The sequence below is a fragment of the Blennius ocellaris genome (assembly GCF_963422515.1).
Source record: "Blennius ocellaris genome assembly, chromosome: 4".
NCBI classification, from domain to species: Eukaryota; Metazoa; Chordata; class Actinopteri; order Blenniiformes; family Blenniidae; genus Blennius; species Blennius ocellaris.
This window is the reverse complement of record NC_137653.1, coordinates 19,661,363-19,676,356: the sequence shown is the minus strand read 5'-3', so window position 1 is coordinate 19,676,356 and position 14,994 is coordinate 19,661,363. Positions and strand designations below refer to the sequence as shown.

Here is a 14,994-nt window from a genome sequence, read left to right as displayed (position 1 = left end):
TATTGCCTTGCGTTTTTCTTTTTTTTTAAGCCATGGGATAGAAAGAGGAAGCAGTGCAACTGAGACATCTGACATAAAGCTCTGAAAGATGATTTGAAGCTTGTGTAAGAACGTGCTGATTGTGGGAACATTGATAATACGACAACCTTTCAGGCAGAGTTTTGACATTTCTACTGTTGGGCAAAGCAATAGCCTGTTCTGGACATTTTACTGTATTTTGCATCATTAAAATTGGCTTTATGTTGAAATTGCAGTAATTTTTGGTATAAATTGTTCAGATTTGATATAAAATGTTCACTTTTTCAAAAATGTGCCACACGTAAAACTTAAGTGTGTACATTTAATGCTTATTATGGAACTCCATTGCCAGTCCGACCCAATCAAGATGACATTGGTCCGTATGTAACCCCTGAACTGAAATGAGTTTGACACCCCTACTTTATATTGGCTTAACTCAAAGTGTAGAACTGAAACTGAAGTTAACAAGTTAATGGAGCAGCCCAATTGTCTGGAACCTGCAGCTGTGGAGCCACATGTGGTTCTTTAAACCTCTGGAGGGGCTCCCAGCAGTGGTGGACCTGGGTGGTTTTCGGCCCTGGGCAGCGGCCCACTTCGCCCAAAGCAAAATCCCACACTGATGGTTGCTTTTGTAATAAAACCACACACACACACACACACACACCATTTGGGAACAAAAGAACATTCTTCTCATGGGCTCTATTTCTGGAAAAACCAGAAGTCCTCAGTAACTCGCTCTATATTGTTCCTTCTTTCCTTCAGAATGGACATTTGAGGCTGCTTTACGTCATGTTTTTCTTTTAAAAGGGACAAAGTAGCAAAACATGCGGGGGATTATTCTTTTCTTTTTCTGATCACCATAAATGTAGAGAAATATTGTTTTCACAATATTTTCACATTTTCATTATTCTCATAACTCTATATAGATATAGATAGATAGATATCTAAAAGCATCTGCATGTGTTCGTTTACAAGTACGTAAATAAATAGACAGAGTACCCTAACTTTGTGTCAGAGTTGCTATGTTGCTCTGGTTGCGCTGCACAAACTGACAGCTGTCTGCGGAGTCGCGAGATGTGTAAAATGGCAAAACAAATGTCTCGAAATAAAAACTGGGGGAAAAAGAAAACAATTTGTCAAATTGCTTTTTTTTTAAATAAAAAAAAATGAAGCTGCTTAAATGAGTAAAACATTTTAATTTCAAGAACATGCAAAACATTGAGTCAAAATGTTTTAAAAATCCTTGAAAATGTGTTAAAAACACATGTTTAAAAACAACAAAAACTAATAAAAAAGATGATCAAATGTTCACGACATGGCAGCTATGGCAACATGTTACAGTGTTTTAGAGCTGCATTTTTTTTTTTAAAGGTTGAAACATGTTTAGTGGCTCCAAATCAATTTTATTTGGTTAAAAAAAACCAAAAAAAGGTTCTTTTGGTCTTTTTGGTCAGAAGGGTTGCAGACCAGGACTATCATAAGCACACGTTTGTGTTATTTCACTTCCTGTCATCACTCCAACAAAAAGTACAAAGTATCAGGAGCCAATACTTGCAGATTAAAAAGTTTAAATCTTTCCAGCTGGCTTCAAGTAAATCAACTGACACAAAGGTTGAACCCATAAAGCCTCACAGCAGCAGATAACAGTACAAATGTTAGTGTGCAAAAATTAATGTGCTTTTGGATTTTTTTTTAAACTGACGCAATTGTGTGAAGGAGTTTATGTTCCTTACTTTTTACAAAATTTATTTAAATGACTCAACTCCACAAAGACACTGGTGAGATCGAGTTTATAAAAACGAAGAAGTGCTTGGACTTCACATCTCTCCGTACACGTGATTGACTCTGAAAGTTTCTCTGTAGCAACTGGATGAAAGTAAAGTGAGCTCAGAGTGAGTTCCAGAGGAATCTTTCTTGCTTGGTATTTCAGGGAGTGACGTGCTTTAACCATGATGAAATTGTTGATCTGTACCAGGGCTGAGAGCTGACTTTTAGGTAAGTCAGCTTCACATTACAATACTCGATATGAAAGTATTTACTTACTTTTCTTAATATCTCTAGCATCCAACAACATGTATGAGGTAAACTGGAAGCAGTTGTAGAGCAGTGTAACGTTGATGCATTTTCATTTGATATATTAAGAAACTTTTTTGATTGACGCTACTTACAATAATACCTCACTAAATTAAATCTCTTTAAGTTTGTTTTCAGTGGATAGATGGAAGGAAAAGAAGCTTAACCTTTTCTAGAATAGTATCAAAAACAGAGCACCAATAGTTACTTGGGTGAAATAAAAGTAATAACGTCAAATTAATCATACAAATGATAAAAGACACCATTGATGAAGGGTTGCACGGCTGTGCAGTGGTTCGCCTCACAGCCAGAATGTTTGAGTTCATTTACTGGCCGGGCTTTTCCATGTTCTGCTGTTCGGTGTGGATGGGTTTCCTCAGAGTCTTCTTGTTTCCCCACCATAGTCCAAAAACATGCACATGAGGTGAATTGGTGACGTTTAATTGCCCCTCAGTATGAATGACTGGAGATCTGTCCAGGGTGGCTCCTGCCCTGGCTCACAGTTCACTGGAGATTTGCTCCAGCGACCACAACCTTGAACAAAATTAAGTGGTATAGAAGATGGATAGATGGATCCATACCCAGAACCAGGGTTTGAATCCCTCCCCACAGTCTTTGTCTCTCCTTCTCCTCACCCCAACATAGTTCTGCAGGTTTCTTTCCACCATTGCTTTTGCATGCTCATGTGAAATTGCTGTATTTTTTCTCTGGATGGACAGATAGGCAGGCCCTGTTACACACGAGGGCACGGCTCAGCCCTGTGCACATGCGCACTGCAGCGCCGCTAAGCGCGCGCCGGTGGCGAAGGCAACGGGGAGAAATTCAACTGCGTGATCTAGGGCAGACAGGCGGAGGCGGCGGTGCCTGTGCTTTCAAAGGATTACGCTGCACATTTTTTACCCCAAACCGGACAACGAGTGACTGGAAAACAGGTAGGGGACCCGACACAAACCCGCCCTGTGCATTTCAGAGTTTCGGGTTCCTCGAAACACGGCGGCTGCGGCCCGCTCGGTGGATACATCAGCGGCGTCAGGCGGTGCGATGCCGCATGTCGCCTCTCCGAGTTCAAAACAAACGTGACGAAGTCGCTTATAAAATGCTAAGCTAGTACAGCTCGTGCTCCGAATTGGTGAATCCTCGGCGTGTTTTTTTGGGGCGCCCGCATAATTTCCGGCGGGGTGTGTGAAACATGTGTGCGGGGGGGGGCTTCTCCGGTGGAGAAGTTTGATGCGTCGCGTTTCCACGCCGCTCGCTCGCGGCAGGAAAGTCTGAAAAGTAGGCCCAGCGCGAGGCCCCGACGAGCGTCGAAGAGTGACGGCTCCTCCACCAATCACACGCGAACATCCCGCCCACATCGCGTCGTGTTGACCAATCGGGTGGGCCCGACCCGCTGACGTACGACTCGGTTTTTCTCGCGCTGTGTCTGCCGGTTATAAAACACCGGACAATAAAAGTGGCAGAGTGAGGTGGAAGAGTGGTCAACAATGAGAATCTTTCAGCTCAGCCTCCGTGCTGGAAGAGAACTATGCTGGTAAAAGCTTTTAAAATGCATCGAGCCCTCTTTGGAGGGCAAAAAAAAAAAAAAACTCCCGCGCTTCCTGTTTATTCCCGTAAAATATTAGCCTGCAGTAAAAGCGACCTTTAATAGCCATGCTCGCTGCAACCGCACCTTCATGTAATCTAATGATTTCTGGCCTTTTCCAGACTCGTGTGGCATCACAAACTCTATTCAACCCTATGTCTCAATGGCGTCCATGTAGCTTCTTTATACAGGACCTTAAATCCACCACTTTAATTTTTTTAAATCGTTAGTCGGTGGTTATTTAATGAGTCGAATCGACTTGCACCATGCGAATATTTGAGATGCAATGTGGCATCGTCCCCCCCATTGTGTCTCTGCGTGTGATCGGCTGACCGGCGAACACGTGGGCCGGGTAGTGTGGAGATATCCGGTTTGTGGGCTGCGCTGAGCGCCAGCTCCTCCAGACACTGTCCGCGATGCTGAGCCCGATCCGCCGCATCCCGGCTCACTGTAAGACCCTCCGGTGTTCCATTTGTTACGTTTTGATTTGCTGTAATCCTCGGTGGTCTGTCAACCTGTCGTATGTGTCGTGTGCATGACAAAAGAAGCGTGGTTATCTGGTGCATAAAGACGCCCCCCCCCCCCCCCCCCCCCCATCTGATCGCGCCACCCGTCCCTTATATCGTGTCCATTTATGGAAAGATGTATTCGACGAGTCACGTTAGAACCGATCCACAAAGAATACAGTGTAAAATCAGGCCAGATGTCACTTGCTGCATCCGTCCCAGCCCTCCTGTAAGGGTGGGAGCCTACGTTGAAAGATAAAATATATCTGCTGTCATCCCCCCACCCCCCTACCTTCTCACCGCCACCTGTACTCTGTTAAAATATGATTTCCCTTTTTAATCATTTCAAGACACCCATGCAACCTTAATGAGTGATGAGCTGAACATCTGGCTAGGCTACATGTCCACCACCATTTGAGGGGCATGGCTCACCTTAATCGGTTTCCTCTGCTTTGCACACTATGCTGCATCATGTTACAACACATGTGTTCTTTAGTGTGTGCGTGTGCGTGTGTGTGTTTGTAAAAATGTCTCCTAGCTTGAACAGCAGTATGCTGCTGAAATGGAAGGGGGTGTCTTACTTGCTACTCAGTTGCTGAGGAGTGATTTCCTATGTTCTCTGGTGAATGAAGTGAAGCTGAGAGACACAAAAAGGGTTACAGACACCGATGTATGGTTTACATGCACACGCGTAGATTTTTTATTTTTTTTAAATGCGTTTCGTTGCATAACTACAGTCACATAAGTCTAGTTTGTTATAATTAGTGTGTTTATTGGTGTGTGTGTGTGTGTGTGTACAGGAAGGGAGCCTTGATGTGGGCAGTATGAGTAAGACGCCCCCTAACAGAAGAGGGATAACATTTGAGGTGGGAGCTCAGCTCGAGGCCAGAGACAGCCTCAAAAACTGGTGAGTCATGGCCTCGCTCACTCCTCTCCATCCATGTTCCTGTTCACTCCCCTCATCCCTGCACATCGAGCTCCCCTCCTTTCTGGCCCACAGTCAGGAGAGAGTGAAACAAGCTACTCGGATGTCTTATTGCATCACTGCTCCAGTGCGGTTAAACAACAGCCGGTCAATGGGATTACACTCCTGAATGTCCACCAACATGGACTTTGACATGGATTTGTAATGAAGTGTATAAAATGCCCACCCCCCCTTCCCTAAAAAAAAAAGTACCAGTTAAAATATGTTAACAATGACGATGCCTTTACAAAGAGGTTAAGATTTCTCTTTTTATTTATAACATGCAAAGATTAATACACAAGACATCCAAGTAACTCACTTTTACACCAGCTTGTCACGTAAATGTAGACTGTGATGGAGCACATCAGACACGTGTTTATGCCCAGCTCTGCCTCCATTGCCTCACGTGACTCATTGTCGTGCTCCATGTTTACATCGTCCAGCTTCTGTCATTATGTTTTCTTTTGGAGAAGGAAGTAACTCGCAAATGAAATGGCTATCACTATTCTGTCTTCCTCCCCAGTCACACGTGATTGATTGTCCCCGTGTAGGTATGCTGCCAACATAGAGAAGATCGACTACGAGGATGAGAAAGTGTTGATCCATTACCGGCAGTGGAGCCATCGTTACGATGAGTGGTTTGACTGGACAAGTCCCTACCTGAGACCCGTAGAAAGGGTACAACTGAGGCGGCAGGGCCTGAATGATGACGCTTCCAATCCCGTAAGCAAACAATGCCGTTGTCACTCCCATGGCGTTTGGTGTGTGTGAGCCTTTGTTTTGCTGCATATTTTTTTTTATCCGAGGGTTATTGTCTTTATCTTTCTGTGGGGGGGAATGCCCTGAAAATGACACTTGCAGTTGTGCAAGTGAAATGGTCTCTGCCATTTCTACGTTTTGTCAGTCTGCCAGTATTGTTGGTTTGGGGAGCAGGTCTCCCCGCCACAAGGTCGCGACGTTGTGATCACATGTTCCTCTTTTCTCCAGGGCTTTCGCGTGAATGACAAGGTCCTTGCCAGCTGGTCCGACTGCCGCTTCTACCCTGCTAAGGTCATTTCTGTCAACAAAGATGGTGAGTTGGTGATTTCAGGAGTAAATACTGGCTACACTAAACTATTTCAATATACTCGTCTGTTCTGGTTTCGTGGTTTTAGTAAGTCTAAAAAATCCTACTGTGACTTTTGTTTTCAAAAAGTAAACTGGTGTTAAATGGCATCAAGCAACATGTGACTTTCTCTCTCACTAGCAAAACAAAGAGGGACAATGAAGATAGATCTATCTGAAAGTTGGAATATCTCACTTTCATTACAAACATTTTAAGCATGACTGCTTTTGAAAGAGAAAAAAAAGTGGTGTAAGGCTTGTAATTGTTAGCATCAATTGGTTTTTGTGTTTTTTCGCCCTCAGCATCGTATACGGTGAAGTTTTACGACGGTGTCATTCAAACTGTGAAGGGGATGCACGTGAAGCCGTTTATTAAAGAGGTAAACAGAAACGGATGGGTTTTAAACGTCCGGTTTTCTTGGTTTTGTTTGGCCTTGAAAACACAAATCGTCAGGAAGCCACCGTCTGACCGTCTTCACACCTCTTCTCTCTCTCGTGCCCACAGAGGGGGAGCGTTGGTGGAGGGAGGGCCCGGTCCTCTGACAGGAACATGGTGAGGCGGGCCCCCAACCGCCGAGACAGGAGGCCCCAGGAGAACGGGGCTCCCAAAAACAAGCGGGTCAGACGCAGCACCTCTGACCAGGAGGAGGACAGTAACAGTGAGGACGAGGAGCGCGGAGAAGTGGCGGCGAACGAGAAAGGGAAGGAGACAAATGGCGAGCTGGAGGCGACACTTGCCATCAAAGAGGAAATGGACACGTCGGAGGGCGCAGACCAGGATAAGCTGAAGGAAGCAGCGGACTGTCCAGGGGTCCCGAACGGAGTGAAGGTGGAAGGAGACGACGAGGGGACGCTCCACGTAAATGGAGAGGTGAAGCAGGAAGAGGTGGAAACCGAACAGAGCGCGACGAAGCCATACACGGACTCACCAAAGCCATACACTGACTTGCGCACTCAGACGTTATCGCAGACGGAGCCGGTGCCCGTCACCATGACAACCGCGGAGTCCAATGGAGACGTGGAGCACAAACCCAACGTCCAGTCGGAGAGCTCTCAGCCTGCCGCCAGTGTGCCCCCCCCACAGCCCGTGAAACGTAGGTGTTTGTGAAGTGTGCATTTACTGTAGTGAAGATGCCACGTGTGTGTGTGTGTGTTTACAAGAATTCATCCATCTTTTCCTTCTTTGAAAGCGGTGAGGAAGCAGGGATTCCACAACCCCAACAGATTCAGTCGAGAGCCATGTGAGTACATCTGAACTCTTGTGTTGTTGAGGTGTTCGGTTTCAACCGGGTGTCTTCTTCAAGCCCGCCTCTCCTTTTTTTGTGTCACTTCACTAGTGTACAGAGTGATAAAGAACCAACCTCCTCCTGTCCTGTCCATCAATCTGGACCACAACCCTTTCAAGTGCAGCGCTCCCGGCTGCACAAAGTCATTCCGTAAAGCCAAGCTGCTGCATTACCACATGAAATATTATCACGGTGAGGAGCAGCCTTTGGAAGGTGACGGCAGCCCCCCCAGGAGTGTCCAGACCAGGACCTCCGATAAACAGTCCACTGCTGCCGGGCTGGACGGCACCAAGAGGAGGCGCACCATCTCTGCCTCGATGCGTGAGTGTCACTTTTAAGTTTATCTGAAATTATTTGACAAATGAGCTGTATTAGAATGCCTCTTTTGTAATGATATGGTCACTTGTAATCAGACAACTTAATAAACCAGTTATAATTATGTTAGAGCGGCACTATTTTGGACGCCTCTGGTCAAGCCTCAATGCAATGTGTGGACACTGGGTTTCTACCCCGTCCTTTGACTTGTCTCAGACTCAGTCGGAGCCGCCGCAGCTCCCCGTGGCGAGGTGAAGACTGCAGGCAGGCGCACGTCAGCCCCACCTGTCGCCAACACTCAGGGCCATCAGCAGAGGGCGCTGCTGAGGGAGAAGAGCAAGGAGAACCAGTTGGACAGGAACGGGTGCCAGCTGCAGGACAAGGACTCGGACAAGAGTGGCTTTGACATTGGTCAGTATGATGCAGCATAAAGGTGGCCTGTATTGTGTGGCAGAGAGATTTCATTGTGTGACATGGAGTCCAACTTCTTCACCGTTGATTCAGCTTCATATTATACACGCTGCACAAGAGCCACCACCTCCAGTGTTTGCTGAACCGCGGTGTCTTCATTATCCCGATGTCTCTTAATGGTCCCCAGGGTCGGTGAAAGACAAACTGCGAGATAAACCAAAACAGAAGGACTTCCTCCGCATCAAACTAAAGAAGAAGAAGAAGAAAAAGAAGGCCAAGTCTGGTAAGAAGCGGCCTCCCGGCTTGGAGCTGCGTCACCCCTCTTGCCGCTCTGCATGTGCACTCACCGTGACCTTGTGGAACCGGCGAGCCTGCCCAACGCATAAACTCCTCCATTCACTCCTGTCGGTGTGGTCGCTGAGCCGCTGTGTGTGGGAGCAGTGCAGCATTTCGTTTCTGGCTTGTCGCTCAGTTGTGCCGATCAGGAAAAAAACAAAACAAACAACAAAGAGGGAGCCCCCACTGATATCTGTCAGTCGTGGCCTGCTTTTACTCTTACGTGAGAGAAGTGGTGCTAAGCAGTCAGATTTCACTGTGGCAGAACGCTGACAAATCCAGACACAAGTCCTACACTCTTGGTCTGCTTGTCAGTGTTCTTCCCAGTGCGTAGGGCACGCACACAGCCGTACTACCGTCAGACTATCCTCCACTTGATCGACGCGTTGAAAACTGATTTTCCCTGACTGTGATATCATTTGTCCATAATGTATGTTGTGCCGCATTTTATCCCCCCCCCTGATGGGCGTTTGTTTAGCATTTTCAAACCTGACATTTTTGTTTTACATCTGCTTCCCCCCCCTCCCTCCCCTCCCCTCCCCCTTCCCCTGTATTAACAGACTACACAGGTAGTGAGGAGAATATTGACATCTCTGTATTGGGTCTTCAGTCCAAATTGAATTTGCCACTCAAAACACCCCCCTCACACAATTACAACCCCGAGGCCTACCCCAGCAGGCCTGGATACAGCTACTCAGAGCAGATACATGTGGATGGTGGGTATTTCTGTGACAGTTTGTGTTGTCGTGTGTGTGGGTGTATTACGTTGCTTCCTTCTCCCGACATTTTTCTATTGACTTTGGATTCAATCAATCAAGCCACTATTTAAATTTTTATTATTATTTTTTTTTTAGTTGTTGCCCACCAGACCTAAGACTCAATTGGTAAGCCGTGGTTGATTGAATCCAGAGCTGCTCTTTGCTGCTGTGGCTTGCTCCTTCATGCAACATTCTTTGAAATTCATCCATTAAAGGCAGATTCTGTGGAGTGAAATAGTCGCAATTCAGCAATTTTTTTATACATTTTTTTTCCTGAACCGAAACCGACAACCCATGTCTTCATCCCCGTTCCTTGTAGATGACGACAGCATTAGTGACTGGTCCACCGACAGCTGTGGGTGGAGCGATGATGATTTCGAGGTGGACTTGGACGTGACGACTCCGCCGCTGAGCGTGGACTCCGGCGCCGTGGACACCAACGAACAAGAGATTGTCCGCTGCATCTGTGAGGTGGAGGAGGAGAATGACTTCATGATCCAGGTGAGCTGCCCATGTGTAGTCTGAATCCTCGACTTTTCAAAGGCGGTGACTTTTTTCGCCTTGCGGAGTTTGTAACGCGGGTTTGTTTCGTCAGTGTGAAGACTGCCTGTGCTGGCAGCATGGGACCTGCATGGGGTTGCTGGAGGACAATGTCCCAGACAGATACACCTGCTACATCTGCAGAGACCCTCCAGGTGAGAGGAAGACATCGCCATCTTTGAGCCACGTTATCAGTCAGATTTGTCGATATTGAAGAGCTTAAAAACTAAAAACAAGGGCGGTAGAAAAAACCCCCACTTGGATCTCAACAAACGAACATGGATCAAGCTTCTGATATCTTACATATTACACAAAAGGAAACATTTAAACCTATTATTTCAGTTTCAATGGGTAATTATAGCTGCAAGATGTGGGTACAATATTTGTGTGTATTGCTACCTTGACATGACTTGTAGCTAAAACACACAAGTATATATTGTTGATGTTTATGCTTTTGGATTTGTACTTGTAAATAGTGCTGTGCGGGACATGTGTGTACCTTTAGCCTCTTACCACCAGGAGTGATTTACTGTTGAAATAATGAAGGAATCTGTTTGGAAACAATCAATTCAACGTCCTTCAATCAGTAGATTCTAAGTGTTGTGATGATAAATTTGCAATATATTCTGTCGTTGTACTTATGAAGCATGAACATGCCAAATTAAATCCTGTCACGATTGCCTATGTAATTAAAATAAAATGACAACTCACTTCACTTTTGTTGCATTATAATACGAGAGCTTTTCTTTTATTTAAAAATGCAAACAAAAAAAAAAGCTTAATTTGAGGTTTACCCTGCTCACACGGGCAGCTTCAAAACATTGTCCCTTTGAACTTGCAGTATAACGCCCATCTTACCAAATATTGAGCTGCCATTCAAGGCGAGCAGAAGCTTAAATGTACAGAAGTGTTCAGCATTGAACTCAACCATGTGTGTAGTTGCTGGCCTGTGTTTAGTCTGTGCTTTCATTTCACTGTGGCATTGAGGAACTTATTGGATGCAGTTCCGTCTTAATTACACTGAACCCTCAGTCACCGTGACTGTCAGCAGCCTGTAAACAGCTCTGTTCACATAACAGCCTCGCCTGTATCCTAACTGAGTCGGTTGTCTTTTGAAAGTACTCGCAGTGATGCTGCCTTCAGCAATGTTCACCTGTTTACTTTCCTGTTAATCATTACCTTGTGCTGAAATGAACATATATCATCCAACACAGACTATCCTTTATTCCATGCAGCATATCACACGATATATTACAGTGTGAGGTTTTATACTTGAATCTCACTTGTGTATGCTGAGCTATGTCATGTACCACAAGTCAGTAATAAGATCAGAACATTGATTACTCCTATATAAGTGCACGACTACCAAATCTCTGTTGCACATCTCGGTTTTCAAGAACTAAAAATAAGCTATCCAAGGGTCCAGTGACCGTTCATTTTTAATCAGTGATGAGAACAACAGTAATACAGGCTTTTAGGAGCTGCACTAAATGTGGAAGTCAAGAGCTGCATGACTGCAGTGCTGTTTTTAGCTGGTGGAGTGAAGCAGGATTGATCGTGCCAGTGTGGAGGAGTGGGCCGGTGTGCCAGTGAACAGCATCGCCTGTGAAACTGAGCCGTAGAACGATTGTTCAGGGTGCTCCGCTTGTATGTGTATATTGCCTCTAAACGTCTTAAATAAGACGCTCGCAAATTCTCGACTGATTTGCGTATGTGCGTGTGGATGTCATGTTGGTCCTCCCAGGGCAGAGGCAGAGCCTGCGCTATTGGTACGACCGCGAGTGGTTGAGCAATGGTCACATGTACGGCCTCTCCTTCCTGGAAGAGAACTACTCCCACCAAAATGCCAAGAAGATTACCACCACCCACCAGCTGCTGGGAGATGTGCACCACGTGGTGGAGATCCTCAACGGGCTGCAGCTGAAGATGAGCGTCTTGCAGTGAGTACAGGGGAAACCACGAAATACACTTCGCTCAGGTCGAGGCAAAATAATTTGATAGTACCTTTATGAAACTGATCTGCCCTCTCATTTTCTGTTTTGATGCTTTTCAGGAGTAACACGCTTCCCGACCTGCAGATGTGGCGGCAGCCGTGGAAGCACTTGGACCGGTCGCAGGTGGGCTTCGACTCGTGCCGGGGGAGCTACGCGGCGCCGTCCCCCATGACTCCCGACGAGGACATGAGCCGAGGAGAGATCCTGATGTCCAACGCGCTGGAGAAGCTCAGCCGGGCCGCCACGGCCGCCACCTCGTCCTCGTCCTGCTCCTCCCCCTTCCCGTCCTTCCAGGACTCGTACATTACCAGTGAGCACTGCTACCAGAAGCCCCGGGCGTATTACCCGGCGGTGGAGCAGCGGCTGGTGGTGGAGACCCGACAGGGCTCCGAGCTGGAGGACAGCTTGAGGAGCACGGAGGAGCTGTTGGAGCGGGAGCAGCGCTACGGGAGCCTGCTGGAGGCCAACAAGCCCAAATCTGCAGGCAACAATAACAAGGTTTGAGTTTTGTCCCGTAATAAAAAGCAGTTGTGTTTTGAGTGAGGAATGGATTTGAGTGTTTCTGGTTGATGAAAGAATGGACCCTCGGCTGATTTGAACTCCTGTTTCCATACAGCGTGTTATAGTTTGGTAGAGTCTATAGAAAACCTCCTAATTGTCCAAACAGTTGAATGTATAGTGGTCTGTACAGCATTTGAATAAACCTGCACCTGTCCAGGCTTTGTTAGGCTCCTCCGACACTCGGATTGAAATCAAAGAAGAGAGCGGGAGGGACCCCGAAGACGCAGCGGACAACAGCAAGCAGCATCAGCAGTGGCAGATCAACCTGCTGGATCACATCGACGCAGTGCAGGACGAGGTCTCGCAGAGGATGGACTTCATCGAGAGGGAAGTGGATGGTAAGGCTTGTGAAAAAATTATCTTTGTCACAAAAAAACCCTTCAAAATCTATAATCATTTGTTGGTATTAGAGAAAGAAAGGAGTACAGTTCACACATTATCTGTATGTCCTGATTTAGTACTTGTATTTGAAGAATCCCTGCAATTTTGCTTCATTTAAAAGGAAAATACCTTAAATGTCCAAAAACACAGAGGAGCTGCCAGTCTTAATGGTAATAAACACAGTTTTTTGTTGCAAAAATAGATCTTTTGTTTAAAATTTGTAACCAAGAGGTTATTTCAGCAACTCGAGGTTGTCAGTCATCCAGTTGTGTAGCTTGACCAAACACAAGCTAGCGTACGTTGGCGTGTCCCCTGATCTGAGGCTCCTGCTCCTTGTCTTCTGCAGTGCTGGAGAGCTGGCTGGACTACACCGGAGAGCTGGAGCCTCCCGAGCCGCTGGCTCGTCTCCCCCAGCTCAAACACCGCATGAAACGGCTGCTGACACAGCTGGGCAAGGTGCAACAGATTGCCCTGTACAGCTCCACATGAGGGCGCCAGAGAACAGAGGCGGGCTCTGCGTGCATGCTGCACTAAAGAAAACCGGTGCAGTGGAAGATGCTCGCCGGTCGCTGGCTGCAAAGGACACGATATGAATGCAAGTCCAAGACTTGGGACGGCTCAGCACTTTCTGTTTGGCCGGACCTCTTGCTGCTGTGTCTCCTTGTTGAAAGGCTCTGCGTGGCGGGATCCGATGGCAGAGCCTGCCGAGTGTCGTATGTACAGTCATATGAACACGTGTGGAAAAGTGAGCATCTTAAATCAGGATTAAACACAAAGAGTAACCTCGTACACGCAGGAGAGAATCCTTTAGGACCAGATTTCTCATCTGCGGTTCCCATGCAACTCTTAAGCCTATCGAATGCCTTTTGTCTGAGCTCCTGCTTAAGGTCCCCCCCCTCCCCCTCCCCCTCCCCCGTCTCCGTACACCGTGCTTTACAGGCAGAAGCTTTAGAATCAAATTGCAACCGAGTATCCGAACCAACACTCTTTGCAATCGTTCTTTGAACACATTTTGAACTCGTCTCTGGTTTTTGCCGTTCCAAAGTTGACTTGTGTCCATGCGTCCCAACATGCCGTGTTCAGATTCATGCTGTACGTGCAGACGGGACGGCGACTGGGGGGGGGGGACGGTTGTGTACGCGCAGCCTCCACAAAAAACTTTTCTTTAGTTGCCGATCTACTCGAGGGTTTGTTTGCAACGACACTGTGAAGTTATTCTTGTCCGCCATCAAAGGCGTCTTATTTTGAGCTTCAGCGAAGATAACAAAATGTGATTTGTGTTTGGTCGTCATGCTGAAGCACTACTTTCCTAACGGTCTCACCATCCACGGATCAGGTTTGTTTCTTTGCGTTTGTCACTTTCCCGTAGCCCATACTCCTTGTTTATTCCTGGCATTGTTGTTGCTGTAGCACTTGACCTATTATTCACTGAAAGGTGTATCGTGGAATTGTCTTTTCTTTACCTTTGCATCTCGTGACCGTGACAAATACGACTTGGAGAGCCTCTACGTTTATTTTCCTTTCCCGTTTCATGTGTTCATTTACAGTATTTTGATTGTTTGTAAATATGTCATTGACAATGTGTTCTCCTTTATTGACAATGTTCCAAATACAGTTAATGTATGCCACTGTACTGTAAGTGTCTGGCTTAGAAGCAGGGAAATGTCAAGACAATGCAAACAGATTTCCTGGTACATAATTAAACTTATCATTGTTATTAATCACTATGAACAATGGTTTCTGATGTCTTCTCTTCTCTTCCTGTTTATCAGTGACCTCAGAAGTTGCATCACTTGGGCTTTGATGTAACGTGCTTTATTCACCGCTGATCTGTGCCCTTTACGCAATCAGATTGCAGCTCAGGGCAGCAGTGTCTGCAAGCTGAAGGCAAGACCTCATTTTGCCTGAACTCTCAGAATCTCAGCTCTTGTCTCAGGTGGAAGACTCATTAACCTACAAGCTAAACTTCACCTGCTCATGAAGGACAAAAAAAAAAAAAAAAGCAGACATTGGGGACGTGGTATAAGTGAGATTTGTCTGGGAAAATGCTTTTTAAGAAGGAGGGGGAGGGATTGCGTGCGTACTTTGATGTAATAAGGGTTTTTTTGGGATGGGACAGCCGATTTGCGTGGTTACATAATCGGATTGAAAAATAGAAATTTGAT

General features: G+C 46.2%; 1 protein-coding gene across 3 annotated transcripts; it reads left to right on the top strand.

Moving 5' to 3' along the window:
* Window positions 1-2,893: 2,893 nt before the first annotated feature.
* Window positions 2,894-14,546, top strand: LOC308128870 (PHD finger protein 20-like). Of its 3 annotated transcripts, XM_080494572.1 has the most exons (18): window positions 2,894-3,023; window positions 4,980-5,086; window positions 5,695-5,866; window positions 6,131-6,215; window positions 6,390-6,428; window positions 6,551-6,627; window positions 6,753-7,341; window positions 7,438-7,488; window positions 7,585-7,854; window positions 8,065-8,259; window positions 8,447-8,542; window positions 9,156-9,311; window positions 9,673-9,854; window positions 9,949-10,048; window positions 11,638-11,833; window positions 11,947-12,385; window positions 12,606-12,786; window positions 13,176-14,546. In XM_080494572.1, the coding sequence occupies exons 2-18, from the start codon at window positions 5,004-5,006 to the stop codon at window positions 13,316-13,318; spliced, it is 3,054 nt and encodes a 1,017-aa protein (XP_080350698.1). In that variant the 5' UTR covers window positions 2,894-3,023; window positions 4,980-5,003; the 3' UTR covers window positions 13,319-14,546. The 3 variants fall into 3 exon arrangements, with proteins under 3 accessions (XP_080350698.1, XP_080350699.1, XP_080350700.1); XM_080494573.1 differs by lacking the exon at window positions 6,390-6,428; XM_080494574.1 differs by lacking the exon at window positions 9,156-9,311.
* Window positions 14,547-14,994: the final 448 nt, after the last annotated feature.